The sequence below is a fragment of the Oncorhynchus masou genome, chromosome 20 (assembly GCF_036934945.1).
Source record: "Oncorhynchus masou masou isolate Uvic2021 chromosome 20, UVic_Omas_1.1, whole genome shotgun sequence".
Classification (NCBI taxonomy): Eukaryota; Metazoa; Chordata; class Actinopteri; order Salmoniformes; family Salmonidae; genus Oncorhynchus; species Oncorhynchus masou.
The window spans coordinates 21,781,175-21,806,174 of record NC_088231.1 but is presented as its reverse complement, the minus strand read 5'-3'; the positions used below and the strand labels follow the sequence as shown (position 1 = coordinate 21,806,174).

The window sequence follows — 25,000 nt, the reverse complement described above, 5'->3', positions numbered from 1 at the left end:
CTCTCTCTGTCTCTCTCTCTCTCTCTGTCTCTCTCTCTCTCTCTGTCTCTCTCTGTCTCTCTCTCTCTGTCTCTCTCTCTCTGTCTCTCTCTCTCTGTCTCTCTCTCTCTCTCAATTCAATTCAAGGGCTTTATTGGCATGGGAAGCATGTGTTAACATTGCCAAAGCAAGTAAGGTAGATAATATATAAAGTGAATATATAAAGTGAAATAAACAAAAATTAACAGTAGACATCACACATACAGAAGTTTCAAAACAATAAAGACATGACAAATGTCATATTATATATATATACAGTGTTTTTACAATGTACAAATGGTTAAGGTATACAAGGGAAAATAAATAAGCATAGATATGTGTTGTATTTACAATGGTGCTTGTTCTTCACTGGTTGCCCTTTTCTCGTGGCAACAGGTCACAAATCTTGCTGCTCTGATGGCACACTGTGGAATTTCACCCAGTAGATATGGGAGTTTTTCAAAATTGGATTTGTTTTCGAATTCTTTGTGGATCTGTGTAATCTGAGGGAAATATGTCTCTCTAATATGGTCATACATTGGGCAGGAGGTTAGGAAGTGCAGCTCAGTTTCCACCTCATTTTGTGGGCAGTTAGCACATAGCCTGTCTTCTCTTGAGAGCCATGTCTGCCTACGGCGGCCTTTCTCAATAGCAAGGCTATGCTCTCTGAGTCTGTACATAGTCAAAGCTTTCCTTAATTTTGGGTCAGTCACAGTGGTCAGGTATTCTGCCGCTGTGTACTCTCTGTGTAGGGCCAAATAGCATTCTAGTTAGCTCTGTTTTTTTGTTAATTCTTTCCAATGTGTCAAGTAATTATCTTTTTGTTTTCTCATGATTTGGTTGGGTCTAATTGTGCTGCTGTCATGGGGCTCTGTAGGGTGTGTTTGTGAACAGAGCCCCAGGACCAGCTTGCTTTTAGGGGACTCTTCTCCAGGTTCATCTCTCTGTAGGTGATGGCTTTGTTGTGGAAGGTTTGGGAATCGCTTCCTTTTAGGTGGTTATAGAATTTAACTGCTCTTTTCTGGATTTTGATAATTAGTGGGTATCGGCCTAATTCTGCTCTGCATGCATTATTTGGTGTTCTACGTTGTACACTGAGGATATTTTTGCAGAATTCTGTCTGTCTCTGTCTCTCTCTCTCTCCCCCTTTCTCCCTGTCTCTCTCCCTTTCTCCCTGTCTCTCTCTCTCTTTCTCTGTCTCTCTCTCTGTCTCTCTCCCTTTCTCCCTGTCTATCTCTCTCTCTATCTCTCTCTTTCTCTGTCTCTCTCTCTGTCTCTCTCTCTTTCTCTGTCTCTCTCCCTTTCTCTCAGTCTCTCTCTCTTTCTCTGTCTCTCTCCCTTTCTCTCTCTGTAGAAGTATTCACAGTGTTCTATTGCTTCTACCAGTACACTAACCATGACCCACCTGAGAGTCCAGTATAGTGAACCCCTGAACTCTGACCCCTGTCTGCAGCGTGCCTTCCAGGCCCACACCTCCCACATCCTGGCTGGTTCCCGTGGTTACCAACGCTCCACCTCCCTCTGGATCACCTCTGTCAACCAATCAGATGCCGGGACATACCGATGCCACGCCCAAAACGAGAGGGGCGCCACCACCGATACCCTGCACCTGGATGTCCGTGGTGAGTGGGTGCGCGTGTGTGCGCGTGTGTGTGTGTGTGTGTGTGTGTGTGTGTGTGTGTGTGTGTGTGTGTGTGTGTGTGTGTGTGTGTGTGTGTGTGTGTGTGTGTGTGTGTGTGTGTGTGTGTGTTTGAGTCTCGCAAAGACAGAACCTCTGATGGAATTTGTTAACCTCTATAACACTGTAACTGATGATAGTCTAAACCTGTCTAACCCTGTCAGAGAGAGGGAGAGCCTCGCCCTGTCAGAGAGAGGGAGAGCCTCGCCCTGTCAGAGAGAGGGAGAGCCTCGCCCTGTCAGAGAGAGGGAGAGCCTCGCCCTGTCAGAGAGAGGGAGAGCCTCGCCCTGTCAGAGAGAGGGAGAGCCTCGCCCTGTCAGAGAGAGGGAGAGCCTCGCCCTGTCAGAGAGAGGGAGAGCCTCGCCCTGTCAGAGAGAGGGAGAGCCTCGCCCTGTCAGAGAGAGCCTAACCCTGTGTGTGTTCCCCCTCCAGAGCGAGGCTTCATCAGTGTGCTGGGTGACTCCCGGCCTAGCCAGTCTGCTGTCAGAGAAGGGGAGAGCCTAAGCCTCAGGGTAGAGTTGGAGTCCTACCCCAGACCAGGCACTCTGTCCTGGGCTTACAACGGCAAGATCCTCCAAAACACCACGGAGCACGTCATCACTGTGCGACGACACCGATACAGGTACTCTCCACAGACAGATACACGCTCTAGTCACATGGGACATCAGTGTGACGGTTCAGAGAGAAAATGTCTGCCCCAGTGTAATATTTCATTCAATAATTTTATTTTAATAATTAAAGTGCAGACAATAATAATAATTTCACTTAAAAAATAGATGATGAACAACTTTTTGGGGATACAAAAAGAACAATACGTTAATTTGATTAAATCCACTATTTCAGCGTTACATGAAACAGTATTCAAATACATCAAATGTACAATATATAGGAAGATAAATATCTCTTAGACAGCCACTCCACTTTTCAACCTCATGTTCATTATCTCCAGCCAACATCATGTTCATTAACTCATTATCTCCAACCAACCTCGTGCTCATTATCTCATTACCTCCAGCCAACCTCATGTTCATTACCTCCAGCCAACATCATGTTCATTATCTCATTATCTCCAGCCAACCTCATGTTCATTACCTCCAGCCAACCTCATGTTCATTATCTCATTACCTCCAGCCAACCTCGTGCTCATTATCTCATTATCTCAGCCAACCTCATGTTCATTATCTCATTATCTCCAGCCAACCTCATGTTCATTATCTCATTACCTCCAGCCAACCTCATGCTCATTATCTCATTATCTCAGCCAACCTCATGCTCATTACCTCCAGCCAACCTCATGTTCATTATCTCATTATCTCAGCCAACCTCATGCTCATTATCGCCAACCAGCCTCATGTTCATTATCTCATTACCTCCAGCCAACCTCATGTTCATTACCTCCAGTCAACCTCATGCTCATTATCGCCAACCAGCCTCATGTTCATTATCTCATTATCTCCAGCAAGCCTCGTGTTCATTATCTCATCTCCAGCCAGCCTCATTTTCATTATCTCATTATCTCCAGCCAACCTCATGTTCATTACCTCCAGCCAACCTCATGTTCATTACCTCCAGCCAACCTCATGTTCATTATCTCATTATCTCCAGCCAACCTCATGTTCATTATCTCATTATCTCCAGCCAACCTCATGTTCATTACCTCCAGCCAACCTCATGTTCATTATCTCATTACCTCCAGCCAACCTCATGTTCATTATCTCATTACCTCCAGCCAACCTCATGCTCATTATCTCTGCCAACCTCATGTTCATTACCTCCAGCCAACCTCATGTTCATTACCTCCAGCCAACCTCATGTTCATTATCTCATTACCTCCAGCCAACCTCATGTTCATTACCTCCAGCCAACCTCATGCTCACTATCGCCAACCAGCATCATGTTCATTATCTCATTATCTCCAGCAAGCCACATGTTCATTATCTCATTATCTCCAGCCAGCCTCGTGTTCATTATCTCATTATCTCCAGCCAACCTCATGTTCATTACCTCCAGCCAACCTCATGTTCATTATCTCATTATCTCCAGCCAACCTCATGTTCATTACCTCCAGCCAACCTCATGTTCATTATCTCATTATCTCCAGCCAACCTCATGTTCATTATCTCATTATCTCCAGCCAACCTCATGTTCATTACCTCCAGCCAACCTCATGTTCATTATCTCATTACCTCCAGCCAACCTCATGCTCATTATCTCATTATCTCAGCCAACCTCATGTTCATTATCTCCAGCCAACCTCATGTTCATTATCTCATTATCGCCAACCAGCCTCGTGTTCATTATCTCATTACCTCCAGCCAACATCATGTTCATTACCTCCAGCCAACCTCATGCTCATTATCGCCAACCAGCCTCATGTTCATTATCTCATTATCTCCAGCCAACCTCATGTTCATTATCTCATTATCGCCAACCAGCCTCATGTTCATTATCTCATTACCTCGAGCCAGCCTCATGTTCACTATCTCATTACCTCCAGCCAACCTCATGTTCATTACCTCCAGCCAACCTCATGTTCATTATCTCCAGCAAGCCTCATGTTCATTATCTCATTACCTCCAGCCAACCTCATGCTCATTATCTCCAGCCAACCTCATGTTCATTATCACCAAACAGCCTCATGTTCATTATCTCATTACCTCCAGCCAGCCTCATGTTCATTATCTCATTACCTCCAGCCCACCTCATGTTCATTATCGCCAACCAGCCTCATGTTCATTATCTCATTACCTCCAGCCAACCTCATGTTCATTATCGCCAACCAGCCTCATGTTCATTATCTCATTACCTCCAGCCAACCAGCCTCATGTTCATTATCTCATTACCTCCAGCCCACCTCATGTTCATTATCGCCAACCAACCTCGTGTTCATTATCTCCAGCCAACCTCATGTTCATTATCTCATTACCTCCAGCCAACCTCATGTTCATTATCTCATTATCTCAGCCAACCTCATGTTCATTATCGCCAACCAACCTCGTGTTCATTATCTCATTATCTCAGCCAACCTCATGTTCATTATCTCAGCCAACTTCATGTTCATTATCTCATTATATCCAGTCAATCCCTGTTTACAGGGTTAATTTTGCGTGGTTACAGGGTTAATTTCGCGTGGTTACAGGGTTAATTTCGCGTGGTTACAGGGTTAATTTCGCGTGGTTACAGGGTTAATTTCGCGTGGTTACAGGGTTAATTTCGTGTGGTTACAGGGTTAATTTCGTGTGGTTACAGGGTTAATTTCGCGTGGTTACAGGGTTAATTTCGCGTGGTTACAGGGTTAATTTCGTGTGGTTACAGGGTTAATTTCGTGTGGTTACAGGGTTAATTTCGTGTGGTTACAGGGTTAATTTCGTGTGGTTACAGGGTAATTTTGCGTGGTTACAGGGTTAATTTTGCGTGGTTACAGGGTTAATTCCGCATTGTTACAGGGTTAAAACAAAAAGGTTAGTTTAGGTATTCATTCTGAGTGGTTAAGGTCAGGGCTATGGTTTGGGGGAAGGTTAGTTTAGGTATTCATTCTGAGTGGTTAAGGTCAGGGCTATGGTTTGGGGGGGAAGGTTATCATTCTGAGTGGTTAAGGTCAGGGCTATGGTTTGGGGGGGAAGGTTATCATTCTGAGTGGTTAAGGTCAGGGCTATGGTTTGGGGGGAAGGTTATCATTCTGAGTGGTTAAGGTCAGGGCTATGGTTTGGGGGGAGGTTATCATTCTGAGTGGTTAAGGTCAGGGCTATGGTTTGGGGGAAGGTTAGTTTAGGTATTCATTCTGAGTGGTTAAGGTCAGGGCTATGGTTTGGGGGGAAGGTTATCATTCTGAGTGGTTAAGGTCAGGGCTATGGTTTGGGGGGGGAGGGAGGTTATCATTCTGAGTGGTTAAGGTCAGGGCTATGGTTTGGGGGGGGGGGTTATCATTCTGAGTGGTTAAGGTCAGGGCTATGGTTTGGGGGGAGGTTAGTTTAGGTATTCATTCTGAGTGGTTAAGGTCAGGGCTATGGTTTGGGGGGAAGGTTATCATTCTGAGTGGTTAAGGTCAGGGCTATGGTTTGGGGGGAAGGTTATCATTCTGAGTGGTTAAGGTCAGGGCTATGGTTTGGGGGGGAGGTTAGTTTAGGTATTCATTCTGAGTGGTTAAGGTCAGGGCTATGGTTTGGGGGGAAGGTTATCATTCTGAGTGGTTAAGGTCAGGGCTATGGTTTTGGGGGGGGGGGGGTTATCATTCTGAGTGGTTAAGGTCAGGGCTATGGTTTGGGGGGGGGAGGTGATCATTCTGAGTGGTTAAGGTCAGGGCTATGGTTTGGGGGGGGGAAGGCTTAAAACAAAATAAGCTTCCATCAAGTATTCTCCCGGCTTGTTGGAGCGTTGTGAACTGCCGTGGTCCAGGGGTCTTAAGCAGCATGCTTGGTCTGACCACGCTTCGTCTTCGAGCATCTTGAGTTTGTGCCAGTGCTCGGGAAATCTTTTCTTATGGTAAGTGGAGAGGGAAGGCATATATCGACGTCCCAAGGACCTTTCAAAACGTCTGACATCCATCCAATGCTGTTTCTATTGACCAGTCTGTTACAGCCTAATACCAGTGTCTACATACTGTATGCTGTTTATTGAACAGTCTGTTCCAGCATAGTACCAGTGTCTACATACTGTATGCTGTTTACATTGACAAGTCTGTTCCAGCATAATACCAGTGTCTACATACTGTATGCTGTTTACATTGACAACATCATTAAAAGTTCAAAACAGAGATGTTAAAAAACACGATGAGATTCACAGTGACCCGCGGAGTAGGAAATGTCCTCCCTCTGGCTAGAAACTCATTGTTCTTACTTTTTTGAATCCAACCCTGTGATGTCACAGAGACGCATTTTCTGTTAGGACCTTTCTTCTTCTTCTCTTTTTTTTAAACCACAGATCCTAGAAACACACTGTTTTCACATGTAGACACTGGTACGGTGCTGGAGGTGAGGAACATGTAGAGACACTGGTACGGTACCTGCCTCCCCTAGCCACCAGGCTACCTGCCTCCCCTAGCCACCAGGCTACCTGCCTCCCCTAGCCACCAGGCTACCTGCCTCCCCTAGCCACCAGGCTACCTGCCTCCCCTAACCACCAGGCTACCTGCCTCCCCTAGCCACCAGGCTACCTGCCTCCCCTAGCCACCAGGCTACCTGCCTCCCCTAGCCACCAGGCTACCTGCCTCCCCTAGCCACCAGGCTACCTGCCTCCCCTAACCACCAGGCTACCTGCCTCCCCTAACCACCAGGCTACCTGCCTCCCCTAACCACCAGGCTACCTGCCTCCCCTAACCACCAGGCTACCTGCCTCCCCTAACCACCAGGCTACCTGCCTCCCCTAGCCACCAGGCTACCTGCCTCCCCTAGCCACCAGGCTACCTGCCTCCCCTAGCCACCAGGCTACCTGCCTCCCCTAGCCACCAGGCTACCTGCCTCCCCTAGCCACCAGGCTACCTGCCTCCCCTAGCCACCAGGCTACCTGCCTCCCCTAGCCACCAGGCTACCTGCCTCCCCTAGCCACCAGGCTACCTGCCTCCCCTAACCACCAGGCTACCTGCCTCCCCTAGCCACCAGGCTACCTGCCTCCCCTAGCCACCAGGCTACCTGCCTCCCCTAGCCACCAGGCTACCTGCCTCCCCTAGCCACCAGGCTACCTGCCTCCCCTAGCCACCAGGCTACCTGCCTCCCCTAGCCACCAGGCTACCTGCCTCCTCTAACCACCAGGCTACCTGCCTCCTCTAACCACCAGGCTACCTGCCTCCCCTAGCCACCAGGCTACCTGCCTCCCCTAGCCACCAGGCTACCTGCCTCCCCTAGCCACCAGGCTACCTGCCTCCCCTAACCACCAGGCTACCTGCCTCCCCTAGCCACCAGGCTACCTGCCTCCCCTAGCCACCAGGCTACCTGCCTCCCCTAACCACCAGGCTACCTGCCTCCCCTAGCCACCAGGCTACCTGCCTCCCCTAGCCACCAGGCTACCTGCCTCCCCTAGCCACCAGGCTACCTGCCTCCCCAATATTAAATCACATTCAGACTTTTGGTGTCACAGGACAATAGTATAGTAAAGAATTAGAATAAATGATTTTTACTTACAGTATGAAAAAAAATAAAAAATAAAACTGGTATTATTTTATAATACCTCACATTCTCTTCTGTACATGGAACAGGGGAAGGTAACCCTGTTCCTGGACTATAACAGGGACTAATACAAATATATCTTAGCCCTGTGATTGGCTAAATCCAACCCACCAGGGTTGCCTACCCTTGTAGCATAAACTACACTACATTTAATTTCATTTGAACATTGCAGTTTGTGTGCCAGATTTAGCCAGTTAGCTAGTTAACTGAAGTCAATGGACAGATTTATTTTTTAATCAATGTTGTTTTTTTAAAGAAAAATTTCATGTCAAACAAAAAACATTTAGTCAAACATTGATGGAGGCTGATTGTCCTTCACCCCTTTACCAATGAGAGGCTGAAGGGGTGTGTGTATGGTGTGTGTGTGTGTATGGTGTGTATGTGTGTATGGTGTGTGTGTGTATGGTGTGTGTGTGTATGGTGTGTGTGTGTATGGTGTGTGTGTGTATGGTGTGTGTGTATGGTGTGTATGTGTGTGTGTGTGTGTATGGTGTGTGTGTGTGTATGGTGTGTGTGTATGGTGTGTGTATGGTGTGTGTATGGTGTGTGTATGGTGTGTGTGTGTGTGTGTATGGTGTGTGTGTGTGTGTGTGTGTGTAAGGTGTGTGTGTGTGTACGGTGTGTGTTCCTACCCTGCTGTGTCAGCCCCCCGTCTAAACACAATGTTTTACTAAATGTTGTTTTTACGAGAAATTCATGTGAAATATTTGTTTACTTGAAAAAAAATATAAAAAAAATGTTTTTATCCATCTGCCCATTGACTTCAGTTGAAAACTGTCTGGCTAAAATGGAAAGCTTATTGACTGAAAGTGCTTTTGCGTATTGGAACAATGCAGGGGGGTTTTCCTACCACAGAAAACTACCCATGGAACTTTCCTTAATATATGTTGCATATGTGTATCTCAGGGTAAAACCCTCACCAACCTGACTGGAATGACTAACAGTTGCTTCTTGGAAAATGCAGTTGTTCCCTCCATTTAAAAAAAGAAACGTTGAAGCTAGCAGTTGTTCCCTCCATTTAAAAAGAAACGTTGAAGCTAGCAGTTGTTCCCTCCATTTAAAAAGAAACGTTGAAGCTAGCGGTTGTTCCCTCCATTTAAAAAGAAACGTTGAAGCTAGCAGTTGTTCCCTCCATTTAAAAAGAAAAGCTGAAGCTAGCAGTTGTTCCCTCCCTTTTTAAAAAGAAAAGCTGAAGCTAGCAGTTGTTCCCTCCCTTTTTAAAAAGAAAAGCTGAAGCTAGCAGTTGTTCCCTCCCTTTTTAAAAAGAAAAGCTGAAGCTAGCAGTTGTTCCCTCCATTTTTAAAAAGAAAAGCTGAAGCTAGCAGTTGTTCCCTCCATTTAAAAAGAAAAGCGGAAGCTAGCAGTTCCCTCCATTTTTAAAAAGAACAGCTGAAGCTAGCAGTTGTTCCCTCCATTTAAAAATAAAAGCTGAAGCTAGCAGTTGTTCCCTCCATTTAAAAAGAAAAGCTGAAGCTAGCAGTTGTTCCCTCCATTTAAAAAGAAAAGCTGAAGCTAGCAGTTGTTCCCTCACTTTTTGACATCCAGGTATTTTTCACAAATACAGTATTTTTGTGTCCCACATTGTCTCCCGGTTACTTCTTTCACTGCAGGTGTCTCATATAGCGTAAGCTTAGCACAGTCCTCGTCCTGAGCACCTTCCTCTGGCCCCACACCTCTCTTCACCCTATGAGAACAAGACACTGCCAATTATTATCAGAATCGTTCTGGATTTCTTCATGCCCTAAATGTTCAAATCTCCGTCATACTTTTCGATCGATGGTGAAATGTCTTTACCGTGTTGACATCTCCTTTGTGTTGTTGGGAGACAAACCAATCCAGGCTACATCCAAATTCTTAGCACGGACCACTTCAAGGAGAAAGTCCTAGTGATGAACAATAACATAAATGGTAGAATCAGACTTTTTTTCTCTTCTCCATATTTGGCCTCTTAGAATGTGATCTCTGATGCTCAGTCACACACACACATGCAAAACACACACCGTACACACAGGCAAAAAACACACACACAGGCAAAACACACACCGTACACACAGGCAAAAAACACACACATACACACAGGCAAAACACACACAGGCAAAACACACACAGGCAAAACACACACACAGGTAAAACACACACACAGGTAAAACACACACACACACACACACACACACAGGCAAAACACACACTGGACACACCTCTTCGTCTTTGCTGTTTATGGTCACCAGGTCCAATCCCTTCCGTTGGCAGTAAGGTCTGCTCTCACCCCAGGACTTGGTCTCAGTAGAGATGTAGTACAAACTGGAGTTGATATACCTCCACCCTTCTGTAGACAGAGTAGATACAGAGTAGAGAGTAGGAGATTAGATAGAGACGTAGTACAAACTGGAGTTGATATACAGTGCCTTGCGAAAGTATTCGGCCCCCTTGAACTTTGCGACCTTTTGCCACATTTCAGGCTGCAAACATAAAGATATAAAACTGTATTTTTTTTGTGAAGAATCAACAACAAGTGGGACACAATCAGGAAGTGGAACGACATTTATTGGATATTTCGACAAAGGAGAGATGGTTTTGTGGTGGGGTGTTTAGGTGTGGTAGGGTGTTTAGGGGTTGTTTAGGTGTTTAGGGGTTGTTTAGGTGTGGTGGGGTGTTTAGGGGTTGTTTAGGTGTTTAGGGGTTGTTTAGGTGTGGTGGGGTGTTTAGGGGTTGTTTAGGTGTGGTGGGGTGTTTAGGTGTGGTGGGGTGTTTAGGTGTGGTGGGGTGTTTAGGTGTGGTGGGGTGTTTAGGTGTGGTGGGGTGGGGTGTTTAGGTGTGGTGGGGTGTTTAGGTGTGGTGGGGTGTTTAGGTGTGGTGGGGTGTTTAGGTGTGGTGGGGTGTTTAGGTGTGGTGGGGTGTTTAGGTGTGGTGGGGTGGGGTGTTTAGGTGTGGTGGGGTGTTTAGGTGTGGTGGGGTGTTTAGATGTGGTGGGGTGTTTAGGTGTGGTGGGGTGTTTAGGTGTGGTGGGGTGGGGTGTTTAGGTGTGGTGGGGTGTTTAGGTGTGGTGGGGTGTTTAGGTGTGGTGGGGTGTTTAGGTGTGGTAGGAGGTTAAGCTGTGGTAGGAGGTTAAGGTGTGGTGGGGTGTTTAGGTGTGGTGGGGTGTTTAGGTGTTGTTTAGGTGTGGTGGGGTGTTTAGGTGTTGTTTAGGTGTGGTGGGGTGTTTAGGTGTGGTGGGGTGTTTAGGTGTGGTGGGGTGTTTAGGTGTGGTGGGGTGTTTAGGGGTTGTTTAGGTGTGGTGGGGTGTTTAGGTGTGGTGTTTAGGTGTGGTGGGGTGTTTAGGTGTGGTGGGGTGTTTAGGTGTGGTAGGAGGTTTAGGGGTGTTTAGGTGTGGTAGGGTGTTTAGGTGTGGTAGGGTGTTTAGGTGTGGTAGGGTGTTTAGGTGTGGTAGGGTGTTTAGGGGTTGTTTAGGTGTGGTAGGACGTTTAGGTGTGGTGGGGTGTTTAGGTGTGGTGGGGTGTTTAGGTGTGGTGGGGTGTTTAGGTGTGGTGGGGTATTTAGGTGTGGTGGGGTGTTTAGGTGTGGTGGGGTGGGGTGTTTAGGTGTGGTGGGGTGTTTAGGTGTGGTGGGGTGTTTAGGTGTGGTAGGAGGTTAAGCTGTGGTAGGAGGTTAAGGTGTGGTGGGGTGTTTAGGTGTGGTGGGGTGTTTAGGTGTTGTTTAGGTGTGGTGGGGTGTTTAGGTGTTGTTTAGGTGTGGTGGGGTGTTTAGGTGTGGTGGGGTGTTTAGGTGTGGTGGGGTGTTTAGGTGTGGTGGGGTGTTTAGGGGTTGTTTAGGTGTGGTGGGGTGTTTAGGTGTGGTGTTTAGGTGTGGTGGGGTGTTTAGGTGTGGTGGGGTGTTTAGGTGTGGTAGGAGGTTTAGGGGGTGTTTAGGTGTGGTAGGGTGTTTAGGTGTGGTAGGGTGTTTAGGTGTGGTAGGGTGTTTAGGTGTGGTAGGGTGTTTAGGGGTTGTTTAGGTGTGGTAGGACGTTTAGGTGTGGTGGGGTGTTTAGGTGTGGTGGGGTGTTTAGGTGTGGTGGGGTGTTTAGGTGTGGTGGGGTGTTTAGGTGTGGTGGGGTGTTTAGGTGTGGTGGGGTGTTTAGGTGTGGTGGGGTGTTTAGGTGTTGTTTAGGTGTGGTGGGGTGTTTAGGTGTTGTTTAGGTGTGGTGGGGTGTTTAGGTGTGGTGGGGTGTTTAGGTGTGGTGGGGTGTTTAGGTGTGGTGGGGTGTTTAGGGGTTGTTTAGGTGTGGTGGGGTGTTTAGGTGTGGTGTTTAGGTGTGGTGGGGTGTTTAGGTGTGGTGGGGTGTTTAGGTGTGGTAGGAGGTTTAGGGGGTGTTTAGGTGTGGTAGGGTGTTTAGGTGTGGTAGGGTGTTTAGGTGTGGTAGGGTGTTTAGGTGTGGTAGGGTGTTTAGGGGTTGTTTAGGTGTGGTAGGACGTTTAGGTGTGGTGGGGTGTTTAGGTGTGGTGGGGTGTTTAGGTGTGGTGGGGTGTTTAGGTGTGGTGGGGTGTTTAGGTGTGGTGGGGTGTTTAGGTGTGGTGGGGTGTTTAGGTGTGGTGGGGTGTTTAGGTGTGGTAGGAGGTTTAGGTGTGGTGGGGTGTTTAGGTGTGGTGGGGTGTTTAGGTGTGGTGGGGTGTTTAGGTGTGGTGGGGTGTTTAGGTGTGGTGGGGTGTTTAGGTGTGGTGGGGTGTTTAGGTGTGGTGGGGTGTTTAGGTGTGGTGGGGTGTTTAGGGGTTGTTTAGGTGTGGTGGGGTGTTTAGGTGTGGTGGGGTGTTTAGGTGTGGTAGGAGGTTTAGGTGTGGTGGGGTGTTTAGGTGTGGTGGGGTGTTTAGCTGTGGTAGGGTGTTTAGGTGTGGTGGGGTGTTTAGGTGTGGTGGGGTGTTTAGGTGTGGTGGGGTGTTTAGGTGTGGTGGGGTGTTTAGGTGTGGTGGGGTGTTTAGGTGTGGTGGGGTGTTTAGGTGTGGTGGGGTGTTTAGGTGTGGTGGGGTGTTTAGGTGTGGTGGGGTGTTTAGGTGTGGTGGGGTGTTTAGGGGTTGTTTAGGTGTGGTGGGGTGTTTAGGTGTGGTGGGGTGTTTAGGGGGTGTTTAGGTGTGGTAGGGTGTTTATGTGTGGTGGGGTGTTTATGTGTGGTGGGGTGTTTAGGTGTGGTAGGGTGTTTAGGTGTGGTAGGGTGTTTAGGTGTGGTAGGGTGTTTAGGTGTGGTACTGCGAAAAAGAGATATAGAGCTGAACTTACCCTGCTTTAAAATCATATTTAGAAGAACGCTGTAGTCCTCTGATTTCAGAGACTTAATCTCTTCTCTCTCTGCCGCGGAGGTTTCAATATTTGACTGCTGTCTCTGTGCAATTTGATTGTTTTTCTGGGCAAACAGACTTATGACAGCCACAGTACACCCCACTACTACCACACACAGCAGTAGTATGTAGTGTCTTCTGACGCATTCAGACCCTGCGGTGGACACACACACACACACACAGGCATAAACACACACACACACAGGCATAAACACACACACACACAGGCATAAACACACACGCACACACACACAGGCATAAACACACACACGCATAAACACACACACACACACACAGGCATACACACACACACAGGCATAAACACACACACACACACACACACACACACACACACACACACACAGGCATAAACACACACACACAGGCATAAACACACACACACAGGCACAAACACAGGCACAAACACACAGGCACAAACACACACCCACAAACACACACCCACAGGCATAAACACACACACAGGCATAAACACACACACACACACACACACATATACACACACACACACAATTGATTGTTTCAATGCATGTAGTAATGTTGAAAGTTGAGGTGAAGATTAAATTCAACTGTTGTAGAACAATGTTTTTTGTTTCTAAGCCTTGGGGACCAAACACAATCAGGAATACAAACACGAAACATGATGTGGTTGGTTAAGTGAGTTGGGGAAATCTGACCAATAACTTGTTATATAAATCATACATATTACTTTGTACTAACCAATGCAATATGTATACATGTTTTCAACGAGGGAATTCGATTAAGCTGCCCCGGGTTAAACAGGGCCATGGCCCGTAAATGTGACGGACATAAAACGAGTCCACAAGTTGTTTATTTTTACAGTTACACAAACTGGCTGTTGCTTGATATGAGCAACATATCAACAATGTATAGGATTATACCACAGTAGCCAGGAAGTCGTTTTGGGGTGAAGGGGGACTGAGATGTAATTGTTAAAATTGTTTTGCCCTTCACTACAGAGGGCTATATCGGTCCACTAATACAGGACTAGTAAAGGCCCAGCGCACTACTTTTTTGGGTGATTTTTTTTTTTTTTAATCTTTAAAAAAAAAGTATATATATTTTATTATGATTTTTCAGGTGGCGTTTCAGCACCCCTACTCCCCGCGGTTATGGGATATTCCAAGTTTCAACGTGACCTTTAATTAGTGTTAGTTTAAACAGCGCTTCACCGCAAATATGTGCCCCTTGTTCTATTGATTTCAGCGTGATATCGATGGAAGTGATTAACAAAAACAGTGTTGCATTGCACTAACCACGTTGGCCACCCACTTTGAATCAAAATGCAACACTTCAAAATGGATCTAACCGTCTTCTCCAAACTGTCCTCTAACACATTACTCCCAGGATCCGGTTTGGTTTATGGAGCTTTGTTATTTTTAATAGTGTATATTTCCTCCCTAATCAATTAGTGATTTTATTACCAGTTGACAAAACGGGGTTTTTCAACAACGGGGTTTCCTTTCCATGTTGTGTGTGATTGAAAAGTGAGAACCTTTCGTTGATGAAGGACAGGTGTAACTGACATACTTTACAGTTCATGTTAAAGTTCATATGACTTAAGTACAGTTTCCTGCCAGTCCAGGATGTGAGATACAGTTTGTCCTGTTTTAATTGGTCCTTTACAATTGATGTTAAAAGTTTATATGTGACTGATGGATTTGAATATACCAGAAATCACCAAAATGGGTTTTTCCGAATTATCCGTGCCATTTGAGAAAGAAAGTGATAGCTGCGACCCCTAGCGCTAAATCAACAGTACAAAACCAAATATATTGATCCGTTTCAAGCAATTGATCTCGTGTCATCGTGTTGACTATACACATACTAACATCACCAATCTGAGGTAAAAACTGTTGGGTAAATGTAGTTAGAATAACACATATACTACTGTCCCCACCATGGAAAGTAGCGTAATATACATGTATTAGACATGGCAAAATAATTAGATCTTCATTTACGATGATAGTAGAGGGTCTGTGCAGCAGGCTGAACGTTAGACGTTACTTACCTGAGAGGTGAGTTCGGTTGCATGGTTTCCGTAAGGATTCCCGGTCTCCTTCGGCGAAGCCCATTGGACCAAGGCAGCTGCTGTAAATGGGATTATCAAACCTCTCCTCATTCATCATCCGCCGGACCAACCGCAGTCAGTTTTGTTTTGACCGCAGCAGTAGAGCGAGGGACGAGTTTCTGTCATCACGTCTGTTGCGCCACTTTATGTAGCGGTCCCATCTCTGACGAATACGACTGACGACGCGATCACACCTACAGGGGTTGACTTTGACACATGTATATATATATAGCCCGTATGAGAAGGGCTATGGATTACGTGAAACCGTGAACTTCAGCTTTCGTTATTAGTTAGTGTATTTGTCATATAGCCTACGCATGATGGACTACCCACAATGCATTTAAGTGAATAAAAAACTACACAAATAAAAGCTAAGTTGAATAAAAATAGAAAAGAATTTAGCAAAACTATAATACAACAATACACTCAAACGAATTGAAGTAGGACATTTACACGTCCCGGGGAATTGTGGAAATAGATAAAGCCAGCGACCCGCTCTGTTTCTTGTAAACCACGTGATCTATGTTTTCCGTCTTCTATAATAGACGTATCTACAGATTCATTGGGTAACCGAAAGTCCCCCCCAAAAATGCATAGACAAAAAGACGAGTCTTCTGTCTTCTATAATAGACGTATCTACAGATTCATTGGGTAACTGAAAGTCCCCCCCAAAAATACATAAACAAAAAGACGAGACCTAACCAGCAAAAGCAACATATATACAAAAAGCCGAACAAACGGTATTCATACCCCTATGGATTTCTTCACATTTTATGGTGTCGCAAAGTGGGATTCAGATTGATTTAATTGTACATTATTTTGTCAACAATCTGAACAAAATACCCATGTAATGTCTAAGTGGGACGAATATATATATTTATTTTAGATGGATATAAATTAAATTCCTAAAAAATAGTCGTTCCATAAGTATTCAGCTCCCTGGAGTCAATACATGTTAGAAACACCTTGGCAGCCATTACAGTTGTGCATCTTGGGTAAATCTCTAAGAGCTTTACACAACAGAATTGTACAACATTAGTCCGTTTTAATATTTTTTATAATTCTTTAAGCTCCGTCAAGATGTTGGGGCTCATGACTAGACAGCCGTTTTCTCGTCTTACCAAAGATTTTCAAAACTGTAACTTGACCACAAACATTCACTGTCATCTTGGTAACCAACTCCAGTGTATATTTGTCCTTGTGTTGTAGGTTATTGTCCTGTTGAAAGGTGATTTCCTTCCCCAGTCCCCTGGATATAGCCTGTGCTTAGCTCCATCCCGTTTTTATAGGTACTTTTATAGATCATTTTATTAGGTACAGTCATGGGAAATTTTTCATGACTCAAACACCTCCCTCGGATGAATGTATGCACTGTTCCAACAGCCTGGGAACCCCCTCTAAGTCTCAATCTAGGTCATGGAAACTTCCACTTTCATTATAACATGCTGCTCTTGTAAATCATAACCCCCCTCCCCATTTCAATAAATAAAAGTGAAATTAACAACAAAAATGTACTCTCTCTTTCTGTGCTAGGTACACCAGTGAGCTGCGTTTGGTGAGGGTCCATGGGTCAGAGAGCGGGATCTATACCTTCCTAGTCAATCATGAGGACGCCTCTGTCAATCAATCATTCCCTGTCTATGTGAACAGTACGTTCTGGTTGGTTGTTTTTGCATGATGTGTTTTCACATCCTTTTTCACACCATTTTGAAGGCTTTCAGTAAACTCTCTCTCTCTGTCTCTGTCTCTGTCTCTCTCTCTGTCTGTGTCTGTCTCTCTCTCTGTCTCTCTCTCTCTCAGGTAAGCCTGTCATCATTTCCCAGGAGGGACCAGTTGATGGACAGGTGCGCTGCGTTGCCGCCGGTTACCCGACCCCTAAAATCAGCTGGTTCTACTGTGAACTCCCCCACACACGGTACAAGACAGTAACACACACAGCTATACTGTGAACTCCCCCACACACACACAGCCATACTGTGAACTTCCCCCCACACACGGTACAAGACAGTAACACACACAGCTATACTGTGAACTTCCCCACACACAGCTATACTGTGAACTCCCTCACACACACACAGCCATACTGTGAACTCCCCCACACACACACACAGCCATACTGTGAACTCCCCCACACACACACACAGCCATACTGTGAACTCCCTCACACACAGCCATACTGTGAACGGAGTGAGAGGGGTTGAGACTAGAGTGAGAGGGGTTGAGACTAGAGTGAGAGGGGTTGAGACTAGAGTGAGAGGGGTTGAGACTAGAGTGAGAGGGGTTGAGACTAGAGTGAGAGGGGTTGAGACTAGAGTGAGAGGGGTTGAGACTAGAGTGAGAGGGGTTGAGACTAGAGTGAGAGGGGTTGAGACAGGGTGAGAGGGGTTGAGACTAGAGTGAGAGGGGCTGAGACTAGAGTGAGAGGGGTTGAGACAGGGTAACCAGGTGCTGAGACTAGAGTGAGAGGGGTTGAGACAGGGTGAGCAGGTGCTGAGACTAGAGTGAGAGGGGTTGAGACTAGAGTGAGAGGGGTTGAGACTAGAGTGAGAGGGGTTGAGACTAGAGTGAGAGGGGTTGAGACTAGAGTGAGAGGGGTTGAGACAGGGTGAGCAGGTGCTGAGACTAGAGTGAGAGGGGTTGAGACAGAGTGAGAGGGGTTGTGAGAGGGGTTGAGACAGAGTGAGAGGGGTTGAGACAGAGTGAGAGGGGTTGAGACAGAGTGAGAGGGGTTGAGACAGAGTGAGAGGGGTTGAGACAGAGTGAGAGGGGTTGAGACAGAGTGAGAGGGGTTGAGACAGAGTGAGAGGGGTTGAGACTAGGGTGAGAGGGGTTGAGACAGGGTGAGAGGGGTTGAGACTAGAGTGAGAGGGGCTGAGACTAGAGTGAGAGGGGTTGAGACAGGGTAACCAGGTGCTGAGACTAGAGTGAGAGGGGTTGAGACAGGGTGAGCAGGTGCTGAGACTAGAGTGAGAGGGGTTGAGACTAGAGTGAGAGGGGTTGAGACTAGAGTGAGAGGGGTTGAGACTAGAGTGAGAGGGGTTGAGACTAGAGTGAGAGGGGTTGAGACTAGAGTGAGAGGGGTTGAGACAGGGTGAGCAGGTGCTGAGACTAGAGTGAGAGGGGTTGAGACAGAGTGAGAGGGGTTGAGACAGAGTGAGAGGGGTTGAGACAGAGTGAGAGGGGTTGTGAGAGGGGTTGAGACAGAGTGAGAGGGGTTGAGACAGAGTGAGAGGGGTTGAGACAGAGTGAGAGGGGTTGAGACAGAGTGAGAGGGGTTGAGACAGAGTGAGAGGGGTTGAGACAGAGTGAGAGGGGTTGAGACAGAGTGAGAGGGGTTGAGACAGAGTGAGAGGGGTTGAGACAGAGTGAGAGGGGTTGAGACAGGGTGAGAGGGGTTGAGACAGAGTGAGAGGGGTTGAGACAGAGTGAGAGGGGTTGAGACTAGAGTGAGAGGGGTTGAGACAGGGTGAGAGGGGTTGAGACTAGAGTGAGAGGGGTTGAGACAGGGTGAGAGGGGTTGAGACAGGGTGAGAGGGGTTGAGACAGAGTGAGAGGGGTTGAGACAGAGTGAGAGGGGTTGAGACTAGAGTGAGAGGGGTTGAGACTAGAGTGAGAGGGGTTGAGACAGGGTGAGAGGGGTTGAGACAGAGTGAGAGGGGTTGAGACAGAGTGAGAGGGGTTGAGACAGAGTGAGAGGGGTTGAGACAGAGTGAGAGGGGTTGAGACGGGGTGAGAGGGGTTGAGACAGGGTGAGCAGGTGCGGAGGGGAATCCAGGACAGAGTAGCAGGATGACGAGACGTGATTCGTGTACCACCTTCTTTCTCAAATGTGGCTTGTTTTCATTTTTTAGCGATTGAGTCAGAAATGGGACACCAGGTAAATCTTTGGTCAATTAGATGACAATAATTAATTCATTAAACACTCCCCCCCCCAGGTGTTCCCACCTGACCAACGCCAGCCAACGGGAGCAGCGGGAGGTTGCCACGGTAACGGTATCAGACTCGGCCTTCGGCAGCAGCGAGGTGGAGAGCCGACTGAACGTCACGAAGGGAGACGCACACACACACTTCCACACGTTGGAGTGTGTAGCGACCGTGCAGGGCGAGCAGGCTTACACACTGTTCTCCATCAGCGGTGAGATAGAACACACACACACACACACACACACACACACACACACACACACACACACACACACACACACACACACACACACACACACACACAGTCTCTGTCGTGGACAGGTGTGTGTGGATGTAGGGCCATATTGAGTGGGATTACAGAATGTTGAGTGTGCAGGTTCTGGATTAGACATGTGGACACTAATCTAATCTCACACCACAATAACACTGCTGTCTCCTCTCTGTGTGGGCTACAGCTTATACCACACCACAATAACACTGCTGTCTCCTCTCTGTGTGGACTGTAGCTCATACCACACCACAATAACACTGCTGTCTCCTCTCTGTGTGGGCTACAGCTCATACCACACCACAATAACCCTGCTGTCTCCTCTCTGTGTGGGCTACAGCTCATACCACACCACAATAGCCCTGCTGTCTCCTCTCTGTGTGGACTGCAGCTCATACCACACCACAATAACCCTGCTGTCTCCTCTCTGTGTGGGCTACAGCTCATACCACACCACAATAACCCTGCTGTCTCCTCTCTGTGTGGACTACAGCTCATACCACACCACAATAACCCTGCTGTCTCCTCTCTGTGTGGGCTGCAGCTCATACCACACCACAATGACCCTGCTGTCTCCTCTCTGTGTGGACTACAGCTCATACCACACCACAATAACCCTGCTGTCTCCTCTCTGTGTGGACTACAGCTCATACCACACCACAATAACCCTGCTGTCTCCTCTCTGTGTGGGCTACAGCTCATACCACACCACAATAACCCTGCTGTCTCCTCTCTGTGTGGGCTACAGCTCATACCACACCACAATAACCCTGCTGTCTCCTCTCTGTGTGGACTGCAGCTCATACCACAATAACACTGCTGTCTCCTCTCTGTGTGGACTGCAGCTCATACCACACCACAATAACACTGCTGTCTCCTCTCTGTGTGGACTACAGCTCATACCACACCACAATAACCCTGCTGTCTCCTCTCTGTGTGGACTGCAGCTCATACCACACCACAATAACCCTGCTGTCTCCTCTCTGTGTGGACTACAGCTCATACCACACCACAATAACCCTGCTGTCTCCTCTCTGTGTGGACTACAGCTCATACCACACCACAATAACCCTGCTGTCTCCTCTCTGTGGGGACTACAGCTCATACCACACCACAATAACCCTGCTGTCTCCTCTCTGTGTGGACTGCAGCTCATACCACACCACAATAACACTGCTGTCTCCTCTCTGTGTGGACTACAGCTCATACCACACCACAATAACACTGCTGTCTCCTCTCTGTGTGGACTACAGCTCATACCACACCACAATAACACTGCTGTCTCCTCTCTGTGTGGACTGCAGCTCATACCACACCACAATAACACTGCTGTCTCCTCTCTGTGTGGACTACAGCTCATACCACACCACAATAACACTGCTGTCTCCTCTCTGTGTGGACTACAGCTCATACCACACCACAATAACCCTGCTGTCTCCTCTCTGTGTGGACTACAGCTCATACCACACCACAATAACCCTGCTGTCTCCTCTCTGTGTGGGCTACAGCTCATACCACACCACAATAACCCTGCTGTCTCCTCTCTGTGTGGACTACAGCTCATACCACACCACAATAACCCTGCTGTCTCCTCTCTGTGTGGGCTACAGCTCATACCACACTACAATAACCCTGCTGTCTCCTCTCTGTGTGGGCTACAGCTCATACCACACCACAATAACCCTGCTGTCTCCTCTCTGTGTGGGCTACAGCTCATACCACACCACAATGACCCTGCTGTCTCCTCTCTGTGTGGGCTACAGCTCATACCACACCACAATAACCCTGTTGTCTCCTCTCTGTGTGGACTGCAGCTCATACCACACCACAATAACACTGCTGTCTCCTCTCTGTGTGGGCGGTGGGTTTGGACTGCAGCTCACACCACAATAACACACTGACTATGTTCATCATATAAAAAAAAAAAACACAAAGTCTGCAACTCAATATGAGGAAGGTATTGTTAATGTATACTCAGGTTAATATAGTGTGTGTGTGTGTGTGTGTGTCCATACAGAGCGCACCGTGCCCCATAAGCTCTTCACCCCCCTGCTGACTGGTGTGGTTGTTACAGCTGTGGTACTGAGCATCACACTGGTGGTTCTCCTCTACAAATACCTTCAGGTACTGTACCCTGTTATAGACTGACTGGCTGGCTGACTGACTGACTGGCTGGCTGGCTGACTGGCTGGCTGACTGGCTGGCTGACTGGCTGGCTGACTGGCTGGCTGGCTGGCTGACTGGCTGACTGGCTGACTGACTGGCTGGCTGGCTGGCTGACTGGCTGACTGACTGGCTGACTGGCTGACTGACTGGCTGACTGACTGGCTGACTGGCTGACTGGCTGACTGACTGACTGGCTGACTGGCTGACTGACTGGCTGACTGGCTGACTGACTGACTAACAAGCCTGTTTGTTTGGTTACCGCGGCAACTACTGTAGCGATCTCGTCGTCATTCTAGCTACTTCAGTTCATGTTGAGAACATTTCAAACCTGCAAATGAACACATTTTTTTTCCCATGCCAAATGTGTTAAATTATAACCATGGTATAAAAGGGGTTTATAATCAACTCGTGTCTCTGGAAAATAACGCAACTCTGTGGAAGGTCCGTTCCGGTAGCGCGTCAATGAAACTTCCACGTCGTCGTTCATTATTTTTCTAAAGAAGACGTATATCCCCTTTGTTGATTTACCCCCTGACATCATCGCGTTATTCAACGTATCGATCATTGACCTCCGACCCCAACAGAAGCCCAAGTTCCAGATCCAGTGGAAGGTGATCGACAGTATCCACGGCAACAACTACATCTACGTCGACCCCACCCAGCTGCCCTACGACGCCAAGTGGGAATTTCCCAGGCAGAAACTACGCTTTGGTACGACACACGCACACGCACACGCGCACACACAGGTGTTGGGGTAGTTACAATTTAATTACATTTTTTAAATAGTATATTACCTACATTTACATAGGCCTATACACCAACACAACACCTCTACTGCATACCTCTACTGCATATCTCTACTACATACCTCTATTACATACCTCTACTGCATACCTCTACTGCATACCTCTATTGCATACCTCTACTACATACCTCTACTGCATACCTCTATTGCATACCTCTACTGCATACCTCTATTGCATACCTCTACTGCATACCTCTATTGCATACCTCTACTGCATACCTCTATTGCATACCTCTACTGCATACCTCTACTACATACCTCTACTACATAACTCTACTACATACGCTACGAGTCTTGTCTTGTTGCTTTAGTAGATGCTTCAAGAGATTGGAAGTTGTGATTGTAGCAGTTGAGAGTTGTTTCCCTCCTGGACAGTTTGGGGTGAGGGGTGGAGGTGGGGGTGGAGGCGGGGGTGGGGTGGGGGCTGGGGGGGTGGAGGTGAGGGCGGGTGGGGGGTGTATATATTGATATCAACAGCTGTAATAGAAAGTGAATAATAACAAAAGTAAACGACAACTTATCTTTGATCAGTAACTGTAATATAATTACTCCAAGGACTAGTTACCGCAAAATAAGTGATATTATTCCTGTATAATCCCCCAACACTGACGCGCTCACAAGTCCTCCAGCTGTCCACCGTCTCTCACAATATCAACATGTCAAAACCAGACAGTGGTTACTTCTCTTTATCTAGTTTCAGTCTGACTCAGACCCGGCCTGCAAGCCCACTCTCACAAAAGCCAGAGCCTAACCACAAAGACTAATATAGACTCAGACCCGGCCTGCAAGCCCACTCTCACATCAGCCAGGACTTAAACCACATCTAATATAGACTCAGACCCGGCCTGCAAGCCCACTCTCACAACAGCCAGAGCCTAACCACAAAGACTAATATAGACTCAGACCCGGCCTGCAAGCCCACTCTCACATCAGCCAGGACTTAAACCACATCTAATATAGACTCAGACCCGGCCTGCAAGCCCACTCTCACATCAGCCAGAGCCTAACCACAAAGACTAATATAGACTCAGACCCGGCCTGCAAGCCCACTCTCACATCAGCCAGGACTTAAACCACATCTAATATAGACTCAGACCCGGCCTGCAAGCCCACTCTCACATCAGCCAGGACTTAAACCACATCTAATATAGACTCAGACCCGGCCTGCAAGCCCACTCTCACATCAGCCAGGACTTAAACCACATCTAATATAGACTCAGACCCGGCCTGCAAGCCCACTCTCACATCAGCCAGGACTTAAACCACATCTAATATAGACTCAGACCCGGCCTGCAAGCCCACTCTCACATCAGCCAGGACTTAAACCACATCTAATATAGACTCAGACCCAGCCTGCAAGCCCACTCTCACAACAGCCAGGGCCTAACCACAAAGACTAATATAGACTCAGACCCGGCCTGCAAGCCCACTCTCACATCAGCCAGGGCAGAACCACATCTAATATAGACTCAGACCCGGCCTGCAAGCCCACTCTCACATCAGCCAGGGCCTAACCACAAAGACTAATATAGACTCAGACCCGGCCTGCAAGCCCACTCTCACAACAGCCAGGGCCTAACCACAAAGACTAATATAGACTCAGACCCGGCCTGCAAGCCCACTCTCACAACAGCCAGGGCCTAACCACAAAGACTAATATAGACTCAGACCCGGCCTGCAAGCCCACTCTCACATCAGCCAGGACTTAAACCACATCTAATATAGACTCAGACCCGGCCTGCAAGCCCACTCTCACAACAGCCAGGACTTAAACCACATCTAATATAGATGCCTGTGCATCGTATAGTGGCAGAGGTTTTAGACACCTAGCAACAGTATCTGATTATAAGGCCTGCAGCAAAACATATGAACCTTTTTCAAAGTCCCCTTAATCAATAATGGGGAGTGTCTTTGGGACCCACCCCTCGACAATATATCGATATCAACAGCTTGTAATAGAAAGGGAATGATAACTGTAGTCACGTAAAGGACAATTTACATTTTGATCCTTAACTTTAATATAATTACTGGAATGACTAGTTACCGCAAAAACAACACTGACACACACTACAAGTCCTCCAGCTGTCCACCGTCTCACAAGATCATTGTGTTATTCCTGTATAACCCCCCCCCCCCCAACACTGACACACACAGAAACACTCGCTACCAATCATCCCAGCTGCCGTAGTGCCAGGGAGATTTTAAACCAGCTGAAATGTGTGTGTCTGGGTTCAGGGGCCTTCGGTAAGGTGGTGAGTAGCTGTGTGTGTGTGTGTGCTTAGGTAAGACTCTGGGTTCAGGGGCCTTCGGTAAGGTGGTGAGTAGCTGTGTGTGTGTGTGCTTAGGTAAGACTCTGGGTTCAGGGGCCTTCGGTAAGGTGGTGAGTAGCTGTGTGTGTGTGTTTAGGTAAGACTCTGGGTTCAGGGGCCTTCGGTAAGGTGGTGAGAGCTACAGCCTATGGACTCTGTTCTGCTGACTCCGTCATGACTGTCGCTGTCAAGATGCTCAAACGTGAGTAGCTGTGTGTGTATATATGTGTATGTGTGTATATATGTGTATGTGTGTGT

At 47.3% G+C, this 25,000-nt stretch overlaps 2 protein-coding genes and 1 long non-coding RNA gene across 3 annotated transcripts in view; 1 reads left to right on the top strand and 2 right to left on the bottom strand.

Moving 5' to 3' along the window:
• kitb (KIT proto-oncogene, receptor tyrosine kinase b) overlaps positions 1-25,000 on the top strand; it is a 55,139-nt gene that overhangs the window by 3,515 nt on the left and 26,624 nt on the right. The window contains exons 4-11 of the mRNA XM_064926752.1: positions 1,472-1,640; positions 2,129-2,318; positions 16,804-16,919; positions 17,071-17,185; positions 19,206-19,405; positions 21,480-21,586; positions 22,213-22,339; positions 24,840-24,944. Coding sequence (XP_064782824.1) covers positions 1,472-1,640; positions 2,129-2,318; positions 16,804-16,919; positions 17,071-17,185; positions 19,206-19,405; positions 21,480-21,586; positions 22,213-22,339; positions 24,840-24,944 — 1,129 coding nt within the window. The remainder of the gene's footprint in view (positions 1-1,471; positions 1,641-2,128; positions 2,319-16,803; positions 16,920-17,070; positions 17,186-19,205; positions 19,406-21,479; positions 21,587-22,212; positions 22,340-24,839; positions 24,945-25,000) is intronic.
• On the bottom strand, positions 2,400-7,093 carry LOC135507169 (uncharacterized). The gene is made up of 2 exons (XR_010450617.1): positions 3,745-7,093; positions 2,400-3,711 (listed from the first exon to the last, which is right to left on the bottom strand). It is a non-coding gene; the product is annotated as an uncharacterized LOC135507169 (long non-coding RNA).
• On the bottom strand, positions 7,647-15,750 carry LOC135507168 (C-type lectin domain family 4 member F-like). The gene is made up of 5 exons (XM_064926756.1): positions 15,211-15,750; positions 13,102-13,314; positions 10,056-10,183; positions 9,652-9,740; positions 7,647-9,541 (listed from the first exon to the last, which is right to left on the bottom strand). The coding sequence occupies exons 1-5, from the start codon at positions 15,326-15,328 to the stop codon at positions 9,385-9,387; spliced, it is 705 nt and encodes a 234-aa protein (XP_064782828.1). The 5' UTR covers positions 15,329-15,750; the 3' UTR covers positions 7,647-9,384.